The sequence below is a fragment of the Zootoca vivipara genome, chromosome 5 (assembly GCF_965207765.1).
Source record: "Zootoca vivipara chromosome 5, rZooViv2.hap1.1, whole genome shotgun sequence".
NCBI classification, from domain to species: Eukaryota; Metazoa; Chordata; class Lepidosauria; order Squamata; family Lacertidae; genus Zootoca; species Zootoca vivipara.
The window spans coordinates 61,351,370-61,376,190 of record NC_142588.1 but is presented as its reverse complement, the minus strand read 5'-3'; the positions used below and the strand labels follow the sequence as shown (position 1 = coordinate 61,376,190).

The window sequence follows — 24,821 nt, the reverse complement described above, 5'->3', positions numbered from 1 at the left end:
CATCACAGGAAACGGCTCCAGAAGCCGGAAAACCCATAGAGATGGGGGGGGGAGAGAAAAAGAAGAGAGCGTCGCAAGCCTTTACCCAAACAACGCGGGCGAGAGTCACGAACCAGAGAGCGACTCCCAAGTTCTGAGGTAGCCGGGGCGTGGTTGAGTGGCTCGCGCGGGAGCCGGCGTGAGAAGAGAAGCTCGACTCTCTGTTTCGCCGGCCATTATCCCTGGCGCGGCGTTGATAGGGCGGGCTCATTTATCTTTCTCCCTTCTTTCTCTTCTCCTCACCCAGGTGCGCGCCGCGCCTCGTTGGCCTTTGGCGCTCCGCGGGCAGCAGACCCGCCTCTCCCTCGCGGCGCGCTCCTCGGTTATTATCGCGAACAGCGCGCCCCAGTGAGGTAACTTCGTAACGTGTGCACGCCGTGGCGACCCACGCGCGAAACTGCCTCCTCGCTTCTGCCCTCCGCCGGCTGGGAGCGCGGAGCTCTGGCCCTCGGTGCCGACTTTGGCGTGGAGATTCGTCTCCAAGGTCGGCCCTTAGAAAGCAGCGTCTCATAAAAGCGGCCAGGGGGAAACAACAGCGCCCTTTACTGTACTTGAATGCTCTGAAAAGCTCCCTCTCCTCCTCTTCCTCGAGGGACAGGAGCCCCTGTCAGTCGGAGACGGCAAATTCCAGCTCAATGGTGGCCAGAGGCGATTTCCTGCAAGTTATCGTTTTTAACTGGGGGAAACATTGGCCACCTTTTGCCTGCTCTGCTTGCAGCCCCTGTTTTATAGTTTTTGCCGCCCAGCCCTGTGTTGCACATACTTGTTTGGAAGCAAAGCCCCACCGTTCAGTTCACTCCCAAGTAACTTGTGCTTCTGATTTTACAGGTACTTGCTTTAGCAAAGCATTTCTTTGTTGTACTTAACTCTGGATGTGTTTTTGAATGAACACTCTTGTTACCTTCTGTCCCTTTCACCTGAGGCCATTTAACTGCTTGTAACTGTAAACCTTGCAGCTTAAAAGTTTTTATCGTATTGCACCCACCCCAGTTATTTGTCGAAGGCAGTGTATCCCAAACTTGGGTCTCCAGCTGGTGTTGCGTTACAAGACCCGTGATCCCTAGCTATCGGGACCAGTGGTGAGGGATGTTGGGGTTTATAGTCCAAAAACAGCTGGCAAACGCAAGTTTGGGAAATGCTGGTCTAAGGCTTTTTATACCACCTTTTGCAGAAGTTTTTGGGGATAGTCTTGCAATACAACCACCACCATGAAACCAGCAGTTAAAAGCAGCAGGAAAGCTAGGCTGAAAAGTACTTTAAAATTTATTGAAAGCATGCATATTAGCCATATAGCATACCTATGTAGACATACAGTACATGGCCTATATGGGAAAAGGATACTCAACAGCCCATTCTTCAATATTTATACATTGCATTTATACATTGCACTGGTGTGTTAAGCATCTCACTGAAACAAACCTGGATAACATAACATCTGAGGCGACATTTTTTCTTTTTTTGTGTTACAATCAGGCAAGTATTATTATTGCAATATAAAGTACTACTTAAGAGCTTCAAAAAGATAGACTTCAGCAACAGCCATATGTGTACATACCTAGAAATATGCCCAATTGAACAAAGTCAGACTGAATAAAAAAAGAATAGGGAGGGAGGTGACTTTGTAAAGAATATCAAGATACAGTACTCAAGTTGAGTAGCACAAATCTATGTAGCTCAATAGCTATTTTGCATTTGTTTTAAAAAGATGCTGAGTTTCCCAAGCAGTAATATGTTGCTTACATTTATAAATTTGCTTTTAAATATGTAGCTATTACTCTGAAAACCTTGGAGCAATACACATCTTTGTGAGAAACTTTATACAACAGGGGTGGAAAATAAAATCTGGCTGGTGGCCCAGATGGGTGTGGGGGGGACACTGCCCATCTGCCAGTCACCTGGCATAATCATTGCCTGTCAGCCTGATCCTGTTTCCCACCCCTGCTCCACACATTAAATTCAAACAATGTGATGTGGAGAAGTATGCCTTGCCTCTCCAGTACAGGTGTTGAAGCTTCGCCAGTATTTACCAGTCTCTAGAAGTGGCTCGACTTTTTTTATCTGAGATCTTTGCATTTCCCTCATGTGCGCTCACAAATTGACTTTTCCAACTTAAGCTTTCTGGGGGGAAATATTAAATGGCTGAGTTTTATTTTTTTTAAAATAATGTAAGTATGTTTTTGGTATATATATTTTTGGGTTTTAGCCCACATTATTAAATAAGCCCATTGAGACAGGCATACAGAGGGCACACACACAAGAATCTTTCACCCTGGATCTTTTCTTCTCTAAAATGGCCTTCATCACTTGCAATAGTTCCACCAGAAGATAAACCCATTAGTGCCTGAATGGCTAATATTTCATATGTTTGATGCTCTAAAAGAGAGCAGGGCACAAATATAGCAAAACAATTGCATACAAGCTTTTTATGTAGAAAGACTCATATGATTGGTACTTATGTCTTTATAGCAATGTAATCTACAACAATGTAATCCCTAGCTTTGTTATCTGAAACAATCCACACACTTTACTAAAGCACTAGCAAAATCCATATATCAAGCAACTCTGGTTTGTTATCTTGCAATTTATCTTTCATTTATAAGGTGCTTGATATGTGATGTACAAATTTATTGAAGTGGCAACTATTCCCTGCATACTTAAAGTAAACTGTGTAATTATTCACCTTTCCTTTTCTCAATTGTCAGACACATCTCATATTTTGCAGTCACCTAGAGACAGATTGGACATGGTGATGAATTACTGTAGCATAACCTTTATTTTGCTTACTTTTTTAGCTGCCCTAAAGGATGTGATTTCAGGATGGAGGCATTGCTAGAAAGAATACAGGGCAGGTATGTGTATACTAGTACTACCGGTAGTTATTAATGGTTTTACACAAATGCATAGATTACACTGAACCTGGAAGATGGGTTTGCACAAGTGCTTCACATGTCAGGTTCTTCACAGTCCCAGGTATGATAGTTACTTCCACAGTAATTGCGCTCACAGCTCCTGTTTTGCTAGCATTATGTGAAAGAATTATGCTTTTCTTCAGATGTGCACTATCTCTGGTGGGTATTACCATTTTGACAGAAAAATAGCAGCTACAACTTCAAGAATGTGCTTATAAAGCTGCTCTTCCTGAAATCCTCTAGAACAGGGGTGACAAACCAGTCGACCCCTGGATGATCGTCACTTCTGGTCACTTTCATTTTTTAAAAATAATACGACCCCTGGTGTTATGCAGGCTTCCCAGCTTTTATCCCTGTGAGTGTATTGTGGGCAATAATTGTATGCTCAAGTTACATTGCATTGCTCCATTACATGCTCTCTGTTAGTGCTTTGGGCTGGAGGAACCCATCCCTTAGCATGGCAATAAAAGGATCCAGGAGAAGAGATGTCTTTGGAAGTATTACCATTGCCTGATTACAGTCATACAGTGGTGCCTCGCTTAACGAATGCCCTGCTTAACGAAATTTCCGCTTAACGAAAGGTTTTTGCTAGCGGAGGTTGCCTCGCTAGACGAATTCGTTTTTCGAAAAATTCGGCTAACGAATCACGGTTCCCCATAGGAATGCATTGAAATTCAATTAATGCGTTCCTATGGGCAAAAAAAAGTCAATGCATTCCTATGGGATTCGCTAGACGAATTTTCCATTATAAGAAAAGACCCGTGGAACGAATTAAATTCGTCTAGCGAGGCACCACTGTACTTCGGGTTGTGAACGTGATCCATGCGGGAGGCGCGTTCACAACCCACCTGTGCACGCGCATGACACGATTTGGCGTTTCTGCGCATTTCATTTTGTGTTTCTGCGCATGCTCGAGCGTCGAAACCCAAAAGTAACCCATTCCGGTACTTCTGGGTTCGGCGAGGAGCAAACCCGAGGTATGACTGTATTATGGTGTATATGAGGGAGTGAGAGAAGCAAGGAAAGCTTTGCTTACCTAGTATCTCTCTCTGATATTTGCTCCATGATTAAAGCAACCGTGCATGGTTTACCATGGAAAAACAGCATACAAATAAGCGATGAGGATAATTTATTTATTTTTAATAAAAGTTTCCAGACTTCATGTGAAGCAGAACTACAGGAGCTGATGAAGCAGATAGACATAATGGTGGCTCATAAGAAAGCTGAATGGGAAACTAAAACCCGGGCACTAGAATCCTGCTTGGATGTGCGAGAACAGGAACTGTCCTCTCTCAGGAATGCATTGGATGAGAAATGTAAAGAGGTACTTTTATAGCTTTGGTGCTATGTGTACTTGTCTATGCTTTCCTTTCTGAGATTTCACTGTAGGCTGTTGCACTGCATAAAGTTGTACCCCCTCTCATCTTTCCTAAATCCTTTTATCAGTTTATGAATGCTGAATCAAATCAAATACTGAAAAACTAGCATTACAACTTCAGCATAAAAAAAGGAGTAAAATAATCCAATTCTAAAAAAATCTGGAGTCAATAAAGTGTATTCACCTGGCTCCAAAGGTGATGTTGGACTTGGCATCAGTAAAGCCTCCTTGAGGGAGAGAATTCCATAATGGGATCATCAGCCCAGGAAAGGCTATATCCATGGCCACTACCTATCTCACTTGTGGGCTTGGGACAGGTGTGGGGAGACCTCACAGCAAGATCTTTGAGCTTAATGCTGAGGCAGATTCATGTTGAAGAAGATATTCCTTCAGGCACTCTGGTCCCAAGCTGTTTAGGGCTTTAAAAACTTTATATTGTGCTCAGAAACAGACTGATAGCCAGTGTTTTCCCCCCAGAACTAATGATTAGCCTCAGTCAATATCTTTTCCACATAATTTTGTATGAACTAACATTTCTTCAGCCTTCAACGACAATCTTAAGTACAACTCATTACACAAGTCTAAAAGAGGCTACCAGAGTGTGAATAACTATAGCCACATTCTATGCACATGAAGCCCCGTAGCACAGTGTAATAACACAAGTGTGAGGCAGAGCAATATTTTATTGCACCACTTTCTTGAATGAAACTACTGAAGAACAGTAGCCCAAATTCCCACTTGGGACAACTGAACCTGAAGGATACCATGCTTCATACCGTGCTAAAGCTGCTGAATATTCCAGGAGATTGGAAGGTTTGCCCTGTCCTTCTCCCAGGATAGGAACCAAGCCTTCTTATTTTAACATAATATATTATATTCCAGATATTGGTTTAAATTTTACTTTCCACTTTAGAATATGACACAGCATCTTGGATTTATTCTGCAGTTGTTTCACTGTTACTGTGTATAGCTGGCACAGACAGTGTGCATTCTTTTTCCAGTTCCTTATTGTGGCAGGCTATTAATCTCACTTCTGAATAGGCTAATTATAGGCTTATTAAAATGTAATGAAGGCCTCCCTTTGGGAGCGCAAACATTTTCTAGGAGCAGCACGAGCTTGTTCTGACACTATTTCCAAACCTCACACTGTGTCTACCTTGGCTCAAGAGAGAAAGTACAACCTGTGTTCCATTTCCCAATCAATGTTAATGTGGGCAGGTGTGCTACCATCTCAGTTTTGTAGATTGTTGCTGCTTTGGGAGGCCAATGGAGTAGTCCCCCCCCTTGCTTTGCAGGTGTTCTTGCTCCTCTCTCTCCACCTTGGGAATTTAGAACATGCCATGGGCAAAAGAGACACTTGCTCTATCCCGTTTCACTGGGTCTTCTGTTATCCTTGTTACACTTGGGTAGACTCAACCCACTTATTTGTGGTGGAGAGATCATTGTAGCAAAGCTTGAAGAAAATAATGTGTAGAGAACCCTTCCTTAATTGTGCTGTACAGGATGATTTTCACAGTTTCTTCACTTTAGTGACTTTTTCCATTGGATAATAAAAGGAGAGGGTTTCTGCTGTTGGTCAAATGACATTTGGTGTCTTTCAGATTGAAAGGCTGTGTCAGCGACTAGAAGGGATGGAACAACTGAATCGTGATATGACTATGGAATATGAACAACAGTTACGAAAAGTCCAGGAAGAGGTGAGCCTCCTCAAGACCAGCTTTTATTTTATATTGTAGGTTACTGTATGGTATTGCCATGTCTATAATCTTGTCATCTCATATATATAATATGATGCAGTTCCCTTGAAAGTGCAAAAACAAGAACCCGAATCATGCATATGTCAATTCTTCCTAAAACCTTTTAACACCCCTTTTTTAACTTGTGGAATTTGCAATGTTTTGCCTGTTTAATGGATGCAAACATCCAGCAGTTATGTTATTGCAATAGACATACAAAGTGCATTCACTGTGGGCTTTAACATGGATGTTAACATAAAAAGATTTTGCTTCACGAAATCTTTCCCTCTATGGCATACTTTTATTTCCAGGAATTTAGAGAAAGTTTAAATTGAAGTAAGTACTTGATTGTTATTAGTTCAACGAAGTCAAGCGGTATTAATAAGAGTGAGAACAGTTTACATACAGCTTGAGTATGTCCACTCATTATTGGGAAAATGTCGATGGCGTACATCAAGAGTTGGGGAACCTGGAGCTCTCTAGCTGTTGCTGGAGTCCAAATCCCATCATCCTTGACCATTGGCAATGCTGATGGGAATTGGAATAACATCTGGAGGGCCACTGTTTCCCTATCCACAGCATATGTGTACTGTACCTTGAATTGTTCCTTGTTTTACTCCATTGGGAGATCTCAAATAGCTTTACTTCTGCTCTACTATCTATAGAATACTCATTAAGCCCAGCCCTTTCAAATATCCACTTCATTTATATCACGTAGACTTTTCCCTTATATATAAAAACATCTCACACCCTTCCATTCCTTTTCATAATCTGTATTAGCCCTTTGGTTAGCTGACCCTTAAGAAAAACTATCTTATTAAATATTTTTAATAGCTGAGTTTAATAAGCTGTGTTAATTAACTCTAAAGCCTAGGTTCATTATGACATCTCTTCTTGCTAATAAGATAAAAACATTTTGCCTCTCAAGCTCCACTTCTTTTTGCTGGTGGTGGTATGCTGTTCTAATGGCTGTTGAGCTGCCTTTGCAAAGTCAGTTTCAATTTGTTTGGGTGGGTTGGGGGCAGCTCAGCTCAGAGTATTAAGTTCGAATCTTGCTTTACCTGTGCTAATGGTTCCTTCAAATCACAGTTGTGTGGGGTGGACTGCTTATATTACAGCAGCTTCTCTGTGTATTATTCTCATGGGGAATTTGTGTCTGTTTTCTTCCTGGGGCCATGTCCTATATGTTTCCTTGCTGTGTTCAGTGAAGCTTACTTCAAGTAAGTGTGTATATGGTTGCAGCCAAAATCTGATTTTAAAAAAATATTCTGTAAGAAAATAAGGAACAAAGGGCTTGCTGTACTGCAGCTATTTCACAATAAGGAGTTGTGTGCTGTGACAGCTTTTCATGTTTGGCCTTCGCTTTTGTCCTCCTTTCTTCTTGCTTGTCAGCTGCTTGAAGTCAAATGCCGTATGAGACTTGTAATGCATTAACCTTTCCCCCTGGAGAGTTGGTTCAAGTCCGGCCTACTGTTAGGCTATAAATAAAATTAATTTTGTGCTGTTGCTTTTGCAATCTGAAGACATCTGTCTACATTTTTAGAAGTGTTTTCATTCCAGCATGAGTAATGGTGCTTATTTAGGAGATTCCCCCATGGGGATAGTAAGGATTCTGCCAAGCAAGATTGAGGTGCAGTGGCAGATATTTTCAAAGGTTGGAAGCTGGACTGGCAGCAGTATGGGGCAGTCAGGAAGGTTGAAGAGTGCTAGCAATTCAGTAAGTATAGCAGAAGGCAGTCTACTACTAGAGTATGTAGTGTCACAATTTTTACTCTTAGGTGGTGCCCCCTTTTAAGAGTAGTGGTACAGTACTGCTATCTGGAATATCCACAATTGAATTATAAAATTACTGTAATTTTAAGCACTTGGTCCACAACTAAAAATACCCCTCTCAATACATGCATCATTATTAAGAGACCAACTTGACTGACTCTTAGTGCAGATCCAAGTTATCAAACCTAAGCATCCACAGCTGCCGCCTGCCATGAACCACTGTTGGCATTATTGGCAGCACCAGCAGCAGATATGCTCTGTACTTATATAATAATAATTTATTATCTTGCTAATTATGCTGTTTTAAATGTGCACCTTGTATTTGACTTCCTTTAATAATGTTTTCTTTTACTGTTTAAGATAATGTTGTTAACCTTGCGGAATGTAAATGTACATTCTGTAGTTTACCTCCTTTGTAAGGCTTTATTTTGAAATCTTTTAAGACAATATTTTAGTTTCCTGTTACTTATGTTGCTTTGAGTTTATACATTGTATTTGACTTTCTTCAGTATTGTTTTATTCTGGATTGTTTGATTTGGTGTTTTAATGTAGGTTGTAAACTGCTTTGAGATTTTTTTCTAAAAAATATAAATAGGTATGGAAATGAAAATAATATTAATATTAATAATAGTTTAATCTTTACTGCAAACTGTCAGCATTTCCAGAGGAGTTCTAGATTGCCTTAAATCAAGATTCCCATTTTGAAATGTATACTTTTTCTGAATAAGTATGCATGCCAATTGGATGCTATAACAGTGAAAACACTTGATAGCTCATAGTTCCCTGCCAGTTCCCTCCCTGCTTCTTTACACTCGCTTCATCATATTTTCTGATCTATCATAACTTCAATCTACTTTCTGTTCTCTCTTTCCCCCTTCTTTATTTTCTGCTTTGCGGTCTTTTATTATTTTGCCAGTTGTTGGTTTGGAGGGAGTTAGAATAGGGATTTATTGGGAATATTTACTTTTGTGGGTTGTATTATTTTTATCCTTCCTCCATTTGTTGTAATAATGAAGTGTCCAAATAAAAAATAGAAAATCCATAATAAAAATGTATCCTACAAAGTTGCAATATTGCTTCAGAAACCCTGTGTTCCTCTACTTAGCACTAATCACAATGCTGTGAATTGCCTTGCTTTTCATACAGCTAGCTAGGCTGAAGAGAAGCTATGAGAAACTCCTGAAGAAACAACTGAAAGAAGCAAGGAAATTACCCAGCAGGAGCCAAGAGGAGGACCAATCTGAAGTAAGCATCCTGACTAAGAAGTTAGAGGTAAGTGGATAAAATGCAGTCCTGGTCCGGATTTCATAAAATTCAGAGCTATGGAACTCAATGGGGCTTACTTCTGAGTAGATATGAATTGGCCTGTAGTTTCTTTTCTCTAGTGCTTTCTGAACAAATATGTTTTCAGCTTTTTTATATACAGTACATTTGCATGGTCTCTTTGGAATCTGATGTACAAGCACTGGCGAGCACAATATTCATCAGATTTCTGAGAATGTGTGGAAGAATAAGTGCTTTATTTTTGCTCAATATGCTTTCCCCATCTGTGGTTAAAGAGCACAACTGTACATTATACAGAAGCAAAAAACTAGCCTGAACCATGACAGGTTTAATAAAAATCAGTGGTTTCCTTTGAACATATTATTTTTAAACTGATTATTTAAACATTGAAATTGAATTTATTTTAAAGTAAAAATCTGATTTAAAACAAAGCTGAAGACCCTTGAACTCAAGGAATACTTATGAAATCACAAAAAAATTGAGATTTCATCTGAGCTTTTACCATGGGATTTATTGCTTAATGAGAGAATTGCAATTTCTCGAGGAGTAAGTTTGTCCATCCCTACTAATTATGTCAAAAGCAGTATTTAATGTACTCATGCTACACAGCCACATCCCACAGAGTGCTTACACAAGAACAAATAAATCATTCAGGGGATGTGTAGCATTTTTCCAGCTAAAATATATTTTACCTGGAACATTTGGAAAATGCTATATATTTGCAGTAGTGTAACAACTTGGAGGACAGTGTGACACAGGATATGATGGAATCAGTTTTTTTTTTAAAAAATGTTCATTATTTAGAAACCCCTTGAGAGATAATGATGTGTTCTGATAAACATAGTTGAATGTGTAATGACAGATCATTCAAAGACCTGGGGGATGCCTTCTTCCTCCTGTTGGCTGGAAGCATTTTGTAGTGTCTTCCAAGACCACCTTAATCTTCCTGTCACGATAAATTCAGTATTGTTTTTGAGATGCTGCATCTTTTTTCTGGGCCCATCATTATTGCCACAGTATACTCCATGCTTACAACCTATATGGTCTCTGTAGCATGGTCTCTGTGACAGACACTTTGAAAAACAAAACTCTTAAGAACTCTCAGATTTATAAATGTCTTTGTGTAACATATATGCAAGCAATAACTGGCATAAAAATATAATGGACTGGAAACCAAAATAAAACATTGTTCTTATGAATGGTTGTATTAGATTACAGTAAGACTGCAACATACATGGGGGTTACATTCTGGGGATCGCACCTAAAGCCAAAATTGTATATACAGTGGTACCTCTGGTTACAAACTTAATTCATTCTGGAGGTCCGTTCTTAAGCTGAAACCGTTCTTATCCTTTTGCTAATGGGGTGTTTGCAACCAGGAGCTGCTACTTCCGAATTAGTGGAGTTCGTAATCTGAAGCATTCGTAACCAGAGGTGTACCACTGCACTCAAAACACATTGGGTTCAGTGGCAGGTGAGATTTGCCAAAGTCTCACCCCCCCGATGCCCACCCCCTTTTTGTTTGTTTGTTTGTTTGTTTGTTTATTGCTTAAAGCTGAATGTGCATAAGTTAAATGCATGTACGTTGCAGGCTTACAGTACTTAATGAGGTTCTCGACTTGGATAAGGATAGGGGCAAAGTAGAAGATACTGGATTTGGATTAGTGGGTATTTTTCAACCAGATCAATAGTGATTACCAATTGTCTTTATAGGAGTTCCGCCAGAAATCTCTAGATTGGGAGAAGCAGCGCTTGCACTACCAGCAGCACGTGGCATCACTGGAAGCACAGCGGAAGGCTTTTGCTGAGCAGTCTGATCTCATTCAGGTAGAGTTAACGGATGAGGAGTTTGCCTTGGAAAGGACTTACTGGCACCAGTCTTTAGAGCCTTAGCACAATTTAGGTTACCAGTGTATGTACACAAAGCCAGGAAATAATCTGAAAACTGTACAGTGGCTGGAAGGCAAATGCCTATCTTTGCTGTCAAGTGCCAGCTGGAGAAAGGCCATAAGATGATTCTGGTTGGGTAATTGCACAGTGTGAAAGAATTGAAATACTATGTTGTTCAAAATTGTATAGATGCCAGACAACATGCCACCAGGTGTATGCAACCTGTTTAAATAATGTTGTTGTTTTTTTTAAAAAATGGTGCATTTCCTATGTGGCAGGGTAACCAATGTAGTGTTAATGCATAGCTGTGCTGTTTGTGTCTCTTGAAGCAAGCGTGCAGAGCCTCTGCTGTTTCTGAAAAATTAATCTGTTCATTGAGTTAGCGCCGCTGTGGCTTAGTTTAACTGACCAGGTACCAGCTGTGAATAAACTTGGTCTGACACAAAACACTGGAGCTGCTGATAAGAAGCTCTTGCTGGGAGCTTTGCACTTAATAGACTCCAGAGTTGCCATTGAGTAGAAGTTCTGCATGGCAGAAGTTGGCAGTGACAGGATTAAGGCTGACACTGATAGTGGCTTTGTGAAAGATGCTCACAGATGCGCTTGGACAAAGTGTAAGCCTTTTGAAGACAAATACCTTGCTGTAGCTGTGCCTGTGTTTTTGATGGCTTAGTCTATTGAAAGCAGATTTGTTTGGCGCCTTAGCTAGAATGTCATATCAGTGACAGGGCAGCAAAAAACAACAAGAAGTAGTAGTAGGATTTTGATTCTCAAAGCAGTCATAGGGCAGCATTCGGTGAAATAGTTGCAGATGCACCCAAGGATTACCACCAGTGCAATGGGACTCTCTCTTGCCACCAGCGCCATTCCCACATCTGTTCTTGAGGGTTGCGGGAACTTCTAGAACAGATCTAAGGGGATGCAGGAGGGAGGAGAGGGGAGAACATTCCATTGGCATAGGGGAAATCCTTGCACTGACAGAACCCTAGTCTATATTTAATATAGCCCAAATAATTTTTAACTGCAGGTATGCTATTGTCCTGTTGACACTGATTTGGGAATAAGTTGTATGAAAATCCATGTGACATACGCTTGAGGGTGAATAGGATTGCCTCCTTGGATGCTGATGATGTGGGTTTTCCAGGGGAAAAAATTCATTAATTCATACATAGGCCACCTTTATCTTCCAAGGAGCTCAATAACATGTTAATTGTACATGTTATATGAATATCAGAAAAGTTTTTTCTGAAAGCCAAGAATAGTTGACATCTGAAATACTTGATGACAGAAAATAATTAAAGTTCACTTAGAGTGGTTTATTACATTCACAGAGATTCAGAGCTTTAGTTGGAAATTATTTTGATAAGAATACTTGTAAATATTTTAAGAAGTGAAACTCAATTACATACACTTCCCTTACATTATTTAGATTTTAAAGTGGAAAAATGAAGGCACTGAAAAGCATTTTGTTAGTTTTAGCATGCTTGAAAAACTGTGTGCATAAATATTTCTAAGGGATTGTTGCCTAAAAAATAATTACTACTTTCATCTTAAATTTCGCTAGCTTTATATCCATTCCAGTTGACCAATTTGATTTATATTGTGAAACAATGCATTTCTAAAAGCAGAAAAAATACAATACTGGAAACTTTCACACCCTACATAAGTTGGTTGGATACCTTCATTTAAAAACAGTGCATGCCTAGGTTGCTTTAAAAATCTCAGTTTGAAAGCTTTCCTATGCAGTGGGGAAGCCATCCTGCACAAAAGGTTTTGTGTATTTATATCCCTTAACTTGTATGTATGTCTTACAGTACACATTATGTCTGCAGATTCCAAACATATGTTGGCCTTTATTCCCTTTATGAGTTATAGTGACCATCTAATAAGTGAAAAAGTGCTATATTTCTTTGGAAACTTTTGTTGCAGTTGGAGAAGTTGGACCTCTTGCTGCTCTTTTCTTCCAGAAGTGTTGTTGTGATCACTGCTACAAGTGGACAAAAATAGAACCAGGAATGGAGAGCTTAACAGAACAGTGCTCTCTGTGTTACAGGCTCAACTGTCCAGCCGGAAGCAAATGTTTGAGTCTGTGGAGCTGGCAAGCCAATCTGAAATCCATCACTTAACTAGCAAGTTGGAAAGGGCCAATGACACTATCTGTGCCAATGAACTGGAAGTGGAAAGGCTGAATATGAAAGTGGATGATTTAACTTCTAGCAATCAGAAAATTTTGGAGGAACATCAAAGAGTACTAGATGAGCTGAAAGTTTCCCGGAACTCACTGGAGGTCTGTGAGTGAATTGCTTGGAAGCAGGTTAATATACAGCTTGTAATGCTTGTGGGCTGGCAAGTCACTAATTAAATAGGCTTCCTCCCAGCTTTATCCTGAGCCTAATTGAGAAGCAATGTCTGATAGGGAAGGGATTGTTCCAAGTTGTCCTTCTCTTTAGGTATATGCACAAGCACAATAGCTTGCTTATTCTAATATCTTAATCCCATTTGTTGTATCTTTGCATTACTAATTTCCATCTTCACCTCTGAAGGTTCTACATGAAGAAAAGATGGAACTTAGGGCCACTCTGCTCTCTCTGGAAGACTTCATTAAGAACTTACAGGTGCAAAAAGAACAATTACAGAAGGAAGTGTCCAAACTAACTGAAACCTTGCAAAACAAAGAAGCTTTTGTCAGGTATGGTTCTTGGCATCAAAACGTACCCAAATTATGCCCTTTGTCTGAAACCTAGATATTCTCTAACTAGGAAAAGTATGTAGCACATTTTTTCCCAACCCAACTAAAGTTAGATAGTGATTAGTACTCAACATTTGCTAAAAACGTTATTTTTTAAAAAAGAAAAAGGAGACAGGATTATATCAGTCCACAACATGATTTAAGGTGGATTTTCTAAATGTTTCTTGGAGAGAGAAAGAGAAAGTAGATTTTATATTCTTAACTGACTGTCAATTAACTGTTGCCAGTTTGAGAGGCTTTCAATGAGGCATCAAAACATCCAGTGGAAGTTACCATAATATACCTCTCCCTTTTGAGAACTGCTGCAGTAGTTTAACAAATACACTTGCTAAATTTAATTGTTTGTTCTTGTAATAGTAAAGTAATGCGATGCTATGTCTCTGGTTTTTTATTCTCTACACCACTAATCCTACTTCTCTGAATTAAAAATAGCCACTGTAGTAAGTCCATGCATTTTGAATTACATTTTGTGAGGGTACACATTGGCTGCTTTTAGGATTTTGTATTACCGGCCAGTGAAATATGTGAAATTTCAGCCAGACCAAATGCATTTATTGAATGTCTTATTATTTGTTCCTTTTATTTCAAGGATCCACAAATTTTGACTGGCCTTGATAAGCAAGGGCACTTGTGTTTGACATAGACCCCATCTCATGTGGGGGGTGGGCTTTTGTCTCTTGGCAACATACTGAACTTGAGGTAATTGGACAACATTCAAAGCCTTGCACAAATGTGAGAATTAGCCTTCTCCCCTTCTCAGCTAGATGGTGTGGAAGGAGGCAAAGGCTTATCCCTGTTGCGTATCCTACTCACTAGGATGGAGTCAGTCACCAGATATTTGCCAGATCATCTCTGGCAAGCAGATATATGGACCTTTGCTTTATTGTATGACTCTAAAGTGTTTCATTTCCCCGCCAAAAAACCCTCTTGTTGGATGTTGGCTTTCATAAATTGAGCACTTTTCTTGGGCAGAAATTGTAAGGCAGATGATAATACTAGAATTGAGCCATACTCCCCATCATCTTTCCTTACTAATTAACACCTGGAACACCATTTTCAACTGTAAGATCCTTGTGACTGATAGTTACAACCTACTGAGAGTCCCTAAATTACTTCTCCAAGCTTTAAAAAGGCAGTAGTAACTAATTGACCTGCTTTTCTTGTAACACTAAGCCAAACCATTGCTGAAAACAAATGTGTGGTCTCCCAGAAAAGAGTGTGGCTGCTTCATTTGTTCTTCAGTCCTCATGCAAGGTGAACCATGAATTGAGTTAGTGTCTTGTCCAACCCAGGTTCTTGGTTTGTCTCCTTCAGACAAACCACAAGCTTTAACCAAGATTTGTTCTTGAATTACAGCTTGTGGTTTGTTTTGAGGAGACAAACCAAGAACCTTGATTCGGATGGTGCACTAAGCCAAACCATGGCCTATATCACAGCAGTAGCAGTACCAGTACCAGTGGGGAAGCAAAGTTGCCACAATCTCCCTTCTAGTTTGGTTTGGCTTAGCATTACATGTGAACTGGGGCATAGCTCTGCCTGGCCAGAGCTTAAGGTAAGTAACATACAAGGGCTGTGCTGTTCCCCTTTTCATTTGCAACACTGATGGTGAACATGATTATTTCTTCCACGATTATTTCATTGTTAATGCAGAGTTAAGGTACTACTTTCTATTTTAATAATATATTTAGCACTCCAGAAACAAGCATTGCAATATTCGTCTGTGTTGTGGGTCTGTTTGCACATCTAATAGAACTGGTGTGTCTGATTTAATTTGGATGTCGGAAGGCTACGGTCTTCAGGAACTCACATGTCTTCCTGTACAGGTCGCTGGAAGAGTGCCTGCAGAGCAGTGAAGGAGCCAATGGAATCTATCGTAGCAGGACAGAGTTGGACAACATACACTTGCAGCTAGATCATCCTGAAATTATTCATCTTGAGGGCAGGTAGATGATCATCGCAGAATTTTCTCCACCTTTACAAAAGGGTTTGAATTTAGAAGATACATTCTGCATCTTTACTGTATCAGAGGGCTCTAATGGTGGCTTAGAAATGTCTAAACTTTTTAGTAATTTATTTAGGGTTATATAAATAGAACATTCTTCCTTGGAGATGCCTGACTGTAATTTAAGACATTTTTATCTCATACAAAGGTCTAAGAATCATATATGCTTGCTACAGGTAATTGACTAAAATTGCAACTTTTCATCAACTGTTGAATTGTTGAGTGAACAACAAGCTACCAAGGAAAAGTTTCTGTAACTTGGATGTTGCTTAGTGGGATTTGTGCATCAGATAATTGCAAAATGGCTGCCACTCTCCTCTCTGTAGCGACTTGCTACAATATTTTAAAAGTCTTTTGTGTTTTGCTGTGCTTGTACCATTTTGGAATATAGCCTGGGTTCTGCAAATGCAAACCATGCCCCGCAGAGTGAATTGCTAAATGAGAAATGCCGGGAGTTGCAGCTGACAGAAGAGCACCTCTGCCAGGCCAAGGCTGAGATTAAAAAGGTGAGGGCCTTTTGTGCAAATAAAAGACGTGCAGTGATACATCATTTTAAAATAGGTTTGGGCACTGTAGGAATCAATGTTGTTTCTGAAAGCCCCATTATACCTAGTAAGCACCCTTGTTTTTAATGGTTACTTCTGACTGTTGTCTATCTGATGTCATCTGTGTATTAAGTTAAGAATTTTCTCTGATGTGGCTTGATGTTCATTTTAGGGATTTTTTTTGTCCACAAATTGGAACAAACTTTGCAACAATCAGCTTCTTCAGTTTCTTTGTCTTAAGTCCTTCCCTCAATTTTGTTTAATATTTCAGCCTGGTCCAATGGCTAGATCATTCATATAGAATGGAAAGCAATTTTTTTTTTACTTTTCAGTTGTGTTCAGCATTAGTTTTTTTTAAAAAATGGTGCTTATGATTTGACTATTGGCACCTATCACCTTTTTTGATGACAAAAAAGTGGGTCCTTTACTCTTCTGACCTCTGCATTTTGGTAATATTTTAAAAAATATTTCTCTTATTTGCACTTTTGTGTGCAGTAGAAGCTCGGGAACAGACAGGGGGCAGCTGTGCATTGTTATAATGTGAATAATTCAGTTTGCCGGTCCACTTGTGGGTAATTTGCTAGTTTATCATTAATCCCCCAATTCAATGAAATACAACTGCCCTAAGAATGCAGGAGATCAATGTATACACTGAGGTCAGGCAGAACTAGTACACTGCATTAGTACTGAATGAATTATGAAACAGTGCTGCTCACTAGGATTAAGTAGTGAGCAACTGCAGGATGTTGTGCTTCCAGAGAGCTTAGTATGCTGAGATTTCTGATAATCAGTGAAATGTTAACTGCAAATTTCATATATGTTTCTGTTTAGCTGAAGGAGCAGCTATTCCACAAAGAACATAGTCACAACAGTGAGTTAGAAGGAATGAAGCAGGAGGTTGCTCAGCTAACACGGGAGCTTCACCAGCGTGACATCACAATTGCCTCATCAAATAGTTGTACTTTAAACTTGGAGCAGCAACTAAAAATGGAGATGGAAAAAGCAGAACGGAAGGCAGTGGAGCACAGGGTAAATAGGCCGTTATCCCTCAAAATGTTTTGATGTATAGCAATTAGAGCAGGAGGTTGCCAACCTTTATGGAGCAGTGGGCACATCTTGCATTTTGAAAGTGTGCTGTGGGCACCAGTCACAACATGCCTGCCATGGGAGGGGTGGCATAACAAAAAAATTGTGCAGTCATGGTGAAGCTTTTTCTATACAGTGGTACCTTGGTTTAAGTACACAATTGGTTCCGGAAGTCTGTACTTAACCTGAAGCGAACTTTCCCATTGAAAGTAATGGAAAGTGGATTAATCCATTCCAGACGGGTCCGCAGAGTACTCAACCTGAAGCGTACTTAACCCGAAGTATAAGTGTAATTGGTTCTGGAAGTCTGTACTTAACCTGAAGCGTACTTAACCTGAAGCGAACTTTCCTATTGAAAGTGCCGTATATTCTGGCGTATAAGACTGGGCGTATAAGACGACTCCCAACTTCTCCAGTTAAAATAGAGAGTTTGGGATGTACCCGCCATATAAGAAATACGACCCGGCATATAAGACGACCCCCGACTTTTGAGAAGATTTTCTTGGGTTAAAAAGTAGTCTTATACGAAGGAATATACAGTAATGGAAAGTGGATTAATCCGTTCCAGACGGGTCCGTGGAGTACTCAACCTGAAGCGTACTTAACCCAAGGTATGACTGTAATTGGTTCCGGAAGTCCGTACTTAACCTGAAGCGTACTTAACCTGAAGTGAACTTTCCCATTGAAAGTAATGGAAAGTGGATTAATCCGTTCCAGACGGGTCCGCAGAGTACTTAAATTGAAAGTACTCAAACCGAAGCGTACTTAAACTGAGGTATGACTGTAATTGTATTTCCATACTGGAAAAGGCTAAGCCTTTTCAGCACAGCTGCTAAAGGCACAAAAAGTCTGGTTTTCCCCAATACCTACCCCAACCCATATCCTAAAGTGCCTCATTAAACACATGTATACCATTGTACTATAAGTTAACTATGCAGTGAATTCTTAATGAGTCCCTAGTTTTTAGCTTCTCTGCAGGTAGGAGACATGCCTAAGCCTCTTTCATAAAGTTTTCACATTTGCATTTGGCAGAGGAGTAGAGATTATTTAATATTAGAAAAAATAATTTTTGGGCATACCTGATCCCAGATGAACCCACTGCAGGAAAGATGTAGCTTGGTTACTAGGGAAAAAGAAAAGGCAAACTATGGAAAGTCTGAGGTCTCAAAAATAACACAGAAGCAGAGAGATGCCACTAAAGGAGAGGAGAAAACAGCTGCTCTTTGGGATCCCAAGGATACCTGTTGCCTGGTGTCCAAACAATTTATTTATGAACCACAGCTTTCATGTGTTCATTGGCAAAAACCACTACCAGCTGGGAGTAGCCAGGCTGGCTAATTTCACAGAAATTTCATAGAAGCTGCCTGTACATTTCACTGTATAACTTTCTTTCTAAGATGGCTAGAAACTTATTTTTTTTAAAAGAAATATCAGAGTCTGGGGGCCCTGCCTGTGGGTCACTGATGAAGAAGGCTTTTGCAGGAATGATGGCACTCATGAGTGCCTGGTTGGTGAGCCCTGCATTAAAGGAAACAATATGTTGTGGGATGACTTTTCTTTGGTTGCATGTATGTTCCAGACCCTTTAGCTGTATTGGCACCACATTTTCAGAGTTAGTTATGACGGCTAGAAACTTGCTAATATTGCAACTCTCAGATTTGCACAAGTTTATGGGCTATATGGTTCCTCCATGTGAAATATACTAACAAAAAAAATGGTAACTTCTCCCCAACCGCCAACCGCCAACCTGTCACTTCAGGCTGTTTTGTCGCAGTTGGAATCTCTTAAGCAAGATAATCACCAGCTCTCAGAAATTCTTCAAAAGGTAAGTGTCTGGTGTGATGGGATGTGCTATTTGAAGTGTGCACTTGTAGTCTCTCTAGAAAACACTTGGCTTTTGTGTGTGTTGTGCAGGAAAGTGCATCTTTCATATATTTATACAAAGCTTTGAAAGGTGATTTGATATTTTTATACTGAAGCTTGCAGGCTAAGTCACAGTGGGGTTTAAGTGAAATTGATGAGACTTCTGACTAAACATCCTAAGCGTTAGGATAGAAATATGGACAGATTGAACTACGGTATGTATATTTTATTTTCTGGGCCCACTAGGTGTCAGTGCAATGTAAGTGAAGGAGAGTATAAAATGAAACATTGCAATAAAAGTTGGCATTCAAAGCCTGATCACACAATGTTTTGATTGAACCCCTACACATAGTTATAGTAATTTGAAGCCCATCCACATTGTCACAGAAAAATAGTGCTGTCTCCTCAGTAATAAGAACACTGTTGCACATGATTTCCCCTGATGAATGTTGCTGAACTGGTGGAACTTGTTTTCTGCACATGGCTGCAGCAGCCAGAATTGTCTCATATTGGTAATTAAAGTGGGCATATCAGAGGGTAGTGTCATCTTGTGCCCCTCCCCACCCCACCTCATAATTTAAGCTCTCTGGAGAGAACAAGCATTTGAGAACAAAACATTGAAAATTGAATACTAGTGAAGATTTGTCCAGGGCATTTAATTTTAGTAGGTATTAAGAAGAATACAATTTTGTTTGTGTTTACAGTGGTACCTCGCAAGAAGAATTTAATTTGTTCCGCGAGTCAATTCGTTTTGCGAAAAATTCGTCTTGTGAATCGTGGTTTCCTATAGGAATGCATTGAAATTTCTTTTTTTGCCCATAGGAATGCATTAATTAAATTTCAATGCATTCCTATGGGAAACCGTGATTCGCAAGACGAATTTTTTGCAAAATGAATTTATCTTGCGAGTCACCATCAGATCGCAAGACACATTCGTCTTGCGAAAAATTAGTCTTGCAAGGTACCACTGTATAATCAAGTGAGATAATTTGGCTGTTCATACATTACACGTCGAACACACACACAGTCTCTTCTGTACCTTGTGAGACAACATGTGAGCCTTGGGCTTCCTTCCATCTCTTTCCCCACTTCTGTCATTATGGGGAGAAGTGAACCAAATTGATCCCGTGTTAGTTTGAACATGGGATCTCCCTAGACTTTGGGAAATCTCCTTATCCAGGTGTTCATTTTTACAACAGATAGGGTGAGCAGGGCAGCAGGTCATGAGTCCAATAGCCCTCCACATAGAGGGGAAGGAGTCATGTCCCTACAGCCTCCATGGAGAGGGAGGGGGCGGGTTCTGAGTTTGATTTTGTTTTTCAGTTTACAAATGTATTCATATTTTGAAATGAAATTAATCTAGATCACATGTTACAAAATCCATTTCAGTGTTTTGATGTGACAAGAGACAAATGGTAGGGAGCAGGTTTGATAATGTTCTGCGTCTCCACTTGAAAATACAGAACGAAATTTCACTTGAAAATCTTGAATGACATCTTAGCATTTGCAGATATGTTGCAGCTCTTGCAAGCTGATTAGAATAGGGAAGTGAAGGAGATGGGGTAGAGGCTGACTGAGTTAAATAATCTTACTAAGGGAAATTACTGAGCTAAAAACTTGATATTTTAAAAATGGATATGTTTGCTCGGTGTTGCTCAGCTGATGTCAGTTATGTGCTGATCTGTGTGTGCATGTGTGGTTGATTTTGTTGGTAATAGGATCTTGGACTCTAGAGGGGTCAGTCCCAGCTGGTTATTTAAGCTTTTCTCTGCAGTTGGCAAATACACTAATCACACAGTGGTTTCAAATGAATGGAGTGTCAGGAGGTTTTTTGTATATCCAGGTACAAGCAGGCATTCCCATTGGCTTTGGTGTTAGTGGTGAGCTATGCAGCTGGAACACATTTAATGTGACTGACGTTTAAGTGATCACAAATTGGTCTTGAAGTTCACACCCAATTGAGATGAATGAGGGAAGCTTGTACCTATGTAGGTTTGATTATTTTGGTCTTTCTAGATGTAGACTCATCCAGACAGCTGGTGATTGATTTACACTCTGAAGGGATTTTTTTCCTAGTAGAAGACTTGGAAAATTTACTTCTTAAATTTGCAATACAAAATCAAACTTTCTACGGAAAGCTGGGCTGGTGAACAAACACAACAGCGCTGACTAAAGCATTTTTGTCATTTTAAGGGAAAAAGTGCCCCCCTGGCAGAATTCCAGGAAAGTTATGCCAAAGCCCTAAATAAGGTGGAGTCTGAAAACCAGAAATTATTGAAAGAACTAGCAGAAACTAAAGCCAGCCTGGAAGCTTCATCCCGCAGGTCTCAGGGCAGATATGAGAATATCATGCAGCAGATGGAGCAGCAGATGACTGAGATAAAGAATGTGGAAAGCAGGTAAGATCTATGTGTTCAACAAGTTTTTCTCTTGTTCTGATGAATTGTTTACAATGGCAGAAATCCTAGTATAGCTCGACGATTATGGAGTTCTGCAGAAAGTCATCCTGCTGTTAACACCTTGAGGTCTCTGTGCACTGCATGTGTTTTCCACCTGGAACTGAAAACAGTTACCGTAGTTTGTTCTTGCATAATATTTGGAGCTGAGAAGAGCTGGTCTCTTATTGAGTGAACTTTCTCCTTTTTTAAAAATAATCCATGTTCAGGAGACTGCAAGAGCTGCAGTGTAAGCATGAAGAAGAAATGAGAGTACTTCAGGTTAAATTTGACAAGACTGTTCAGCACTATGAAGAAGAAATTAAAAAACTGCAGCATTTGTCAACCAGAAGAGTTTTTAGTACGGCTGATGGACTGTCACCCCAGATCAGCAGGAGCAACTCCATTGAATCCTTGTCCTGTGATCCCCTTCTGAGATCAGATTCCTTGCCACATGCAGACAATGAATTTACTTATGTCTTAGGGAAGAATGAGAAAGAACTTCTATCTTTGGTAAGCATGGAACGAAGTGTCACACCAAGTTATATGCAGAATCCGCGAGGGTGAGTGTGATGCCTTATGTAAAACCACTACCACAAATGTTTGATGTGTGTGTTACTCAGACAAGACAAATCCTATTTGAAAAAAGTCTTCCAAATGCCATAAAACCTCTGTTCAAATGAAGATTACAAGGATTCTGTAGTAGGACACCAGATGGCAGCAGCTTGCTGACAAGAGGCATAGAAAGGGGTGTCCCAAGTTCAACTGAATTGTTCCTTGTCTCCATACAGATCAAAGCGGATTCCACTGGCCCTTCTCAGTTGACTTGTTGTTGTTTAGCCGTTTAGTGTCCGATTCTTTGTGACCCCATGGACCAGAGCACGCCAGGCACTCCTGTCTTCCACTGTCTCCCGCTGTTAGGTCAACCTCATGTTAGTAGTTTCGAGAACACTGTTCAACCATCTCATCCTCTGTCGTCCCCTTCTCCTAGAGCCCTCAATCTTTCCCAGCATCAGGGCCTTTTCCAGGGAGTCTTTTCATCTCATGAGGTGGCCAAAGTATTGGAGCCTCAGCTTCAGGATCTGTCCTTCCAGGGAGCACTCAGGGCTGATTTCTTTAAGAATGGATAGGTTTGATCTTGTAGTCCATGGGACTCATCAGTTGACTTGCTGCTTATCAAACCCTGGGCTTAAGATTGGATGAAAACATGGGCAAACAGGGAGGGCTTGTTCATAGGACCTGCTTCTCCATCATTTCTTCCCAATTCCTTGTGCTTTCTTTGCTAGTGGTTTGCATGCACGCACATGACATGGTGAGATTGGCCAATGCTGCGCTAGCAGTGAGTTCGTTGCTGGCATGCTGCAATCCCTTCTGTGGACAATCAGCTCTTTATCATGCCTACCTCTCTCTTAGGAAAGCTGTAAACGACATTCATACCAATACATTCAAAGTACTGTGAATCCACTTTGAATAGTCACAACTTTTCCTAAAGAATCCTGGGAGTTATGGTTCGTTACAGGTTTTCAGAGTGATTTAACAATCAACCCCCCTTCACTGGGAACTCTGGAAATTGTAGGTCTGTGAAGGGACTAGAGGTTTCCTAACAACTGTCACTACCCTTAACAAACTACATCTCCCAGAATTATGGGGGGCATCATGTCTGTTTATAATGTTTTGAAGGTGTGGTGTGATTGCGGCCTTAGACATTATAATGGTAGCTCTTGCAATGCAGAACTATGTGGAAGTGGACGCACTGAAGTGGGTGGAATAGGATTTGGTGCCTGCAATGTCTATTATTAAGAATACTGAAACATTGATATTAAGTTTTTCCTATAATATGAGCTATTGAGTTAAACCCTAAATGCACAACCAGTAGAAATGTGCAATGGGGGCTTTAGTACAGTAGCTTCAGAAAAGGCAGCACATGTCCTCTTACACTTAAACAATTTCTACTGGTTGTGCATTTAGGGTTTAACTCAACTAAGGACTTCTGCTTATGTAACAAGGCTTCCCCACCCCAATGACCCCAAAATTGCCTTGAGGGCACATGGGGGAACCCCCAGAACATGCGGAGGGAGGGGGGGTTCATTCTGTCTGACAAGCTGAAATACTTGCACAGACAGAATGATTGGAAGTGTGTGACATTGAATTCCACCCTATAGTTTTATTTTTGAAAGATGTGACTCCTTGACCATAGCTTGCTGAGGTATATTGAGAATCTTGAGGGGAGCATGAAAGGTTTACAGTTCAATCCTAACCTTGTTTAATCAGAAGTCAGCCCCATTTCCATGACTTGGAATCCTAAAAATATTTCAATTAACTTCAATGTTTTAAAGGCAAATAATAATTACTAGAGTTTTCAGTCATGATTTCTAATGCACAACTTCATCACGCTCAATCTAAACTCAATAGATGAAAGCTTAGGTATGTGTGTGCTTAAAGGCAAGCTATAGTGAAATCATGATGGTGTAAGCCAAATACTACATAATCCAACATTTTCACATTTTTCAGGGTTAAATATATACCAACAGTGCTGAGATGATGCTTTGCTTAGGGGATTTCTATCCATAGATGCAGTTAAATAGTAAAATGTAGCAATAGGCCAGAAATAATCTTCTGGTTGAGTCTTGTTCAACATATATGTTTTATTTTTAGAGCCCATTGCCTACGACAAACATTGGTGCGATTGCTGTCAAGTTCTTGGAGGAGGAGGAAGAAAGATCTCAACATATCTTAGAACGCTTAGATGCACATATTGAGGAGTTGAAAAAGGAGAGTGAAATGACAATACACCAGTTCAAACACAAAAAGTGACATTGCTTCAAGACCCAAGGATTGGAAAGCGGGCTTAATATAAGATGCATCAAGAAGGGGACCAAGGGAGCCTTCAGCAGCTAAAAAGGGGCTTTTCCCTGGTATTAGTGGTGGTGAAACCAAGGAAATGAAATTTGTCTGGAGCAAAGCATTTTGTCTGGTGGCAGTAATTACACTACTTTCTAGATGCCTTATTTAGTCCTGCTGCCCAAGAGTGTGCGGTGACTTTCAGGAGGGAATGATGTAGCTATCTTTTGTAAAGAAAATAAATTTATTTTATATGTATATATCCATGTGAATAAATAAAATGACAACTAA

The 24,821-nt window shown here is 40.1% G+C and overlaps 1 protein-coding gene across 9 annotated transcripts; it reads left to right on the top strand.

The window, feature by feature from the left end:
• The first annotated feature begins 9 nt into the window (after positions 1 to 9).
• CEP63 (centrosomal protein 63) lies at positions 10 to 24,821 on the top strand. Of its 9 annotated transcripts, none has more exons than XM_088670751.1 (16): positions 10 to 138; positions 287 to 392; positions 2,832 to 2,888; positions 4,098 to 4,272; positions 5,928 to 6,023; positions 8,982 to 9,107; positions 10,833 to 10,946; positions 13,063 to 13,296; positions 13,553 to 13,698; positions 15,582 to 15,701; positions 16,152 to 16,266; positions 17,137 to 17,334; positions 19,151 to 19,216; positions 21,448 to 21,653; positions 21,920 to 22,202; positions 24,345 to 24,821. In XM_088670751.1, the coding sequence occupies exons 3-16, from the start codon at positions 2,857 to 2,859 to the stop codon at positions 24,501 to 24,503; spliced, it is 2,070 nt and encodes a 689-aa protein (XP_088526877.1). In that variant the 5' UTR covers positions 10 to 138; positions 287 to 392; positions 2,832 to 2,856; the 3' UTR covers positions 24,504 to 24,821. The 9 variants fall into 9 exon arrangements, with proteins under 9 accessions (XP_088526877.1, XP_088526879.1, XP_088526881.1 ...); XM_088670753.1 differs by having other exon boundaries at positions 21,920 to 22,252; XM_088670752.1 differs by having other exon boundaries at positions 39 to 138; positions 287 to 523.

Coding starts and splice junctions, on each gene's coding strand:
- CEP63 (XM_088670751.1), top strand. CDS start 2,857: ATGGAGGCATTGCTAGAAAGAATACAGGGCAG. Junction 9,108..10,832: donor TCCTGACTAAGAAGTTAGAG/GTAAGTGGATAA, acceptor TTGTCTTTATAG/GAGTTCCGCCAGAAATCTCT. Junction 13,699..15,581: donor AACAAAGAAGCTTTTGTCAG/GTATGGTTCTTG, acceptor CTTCCTGTACAG/GTCGCTGGAAGAGTGCCTGC.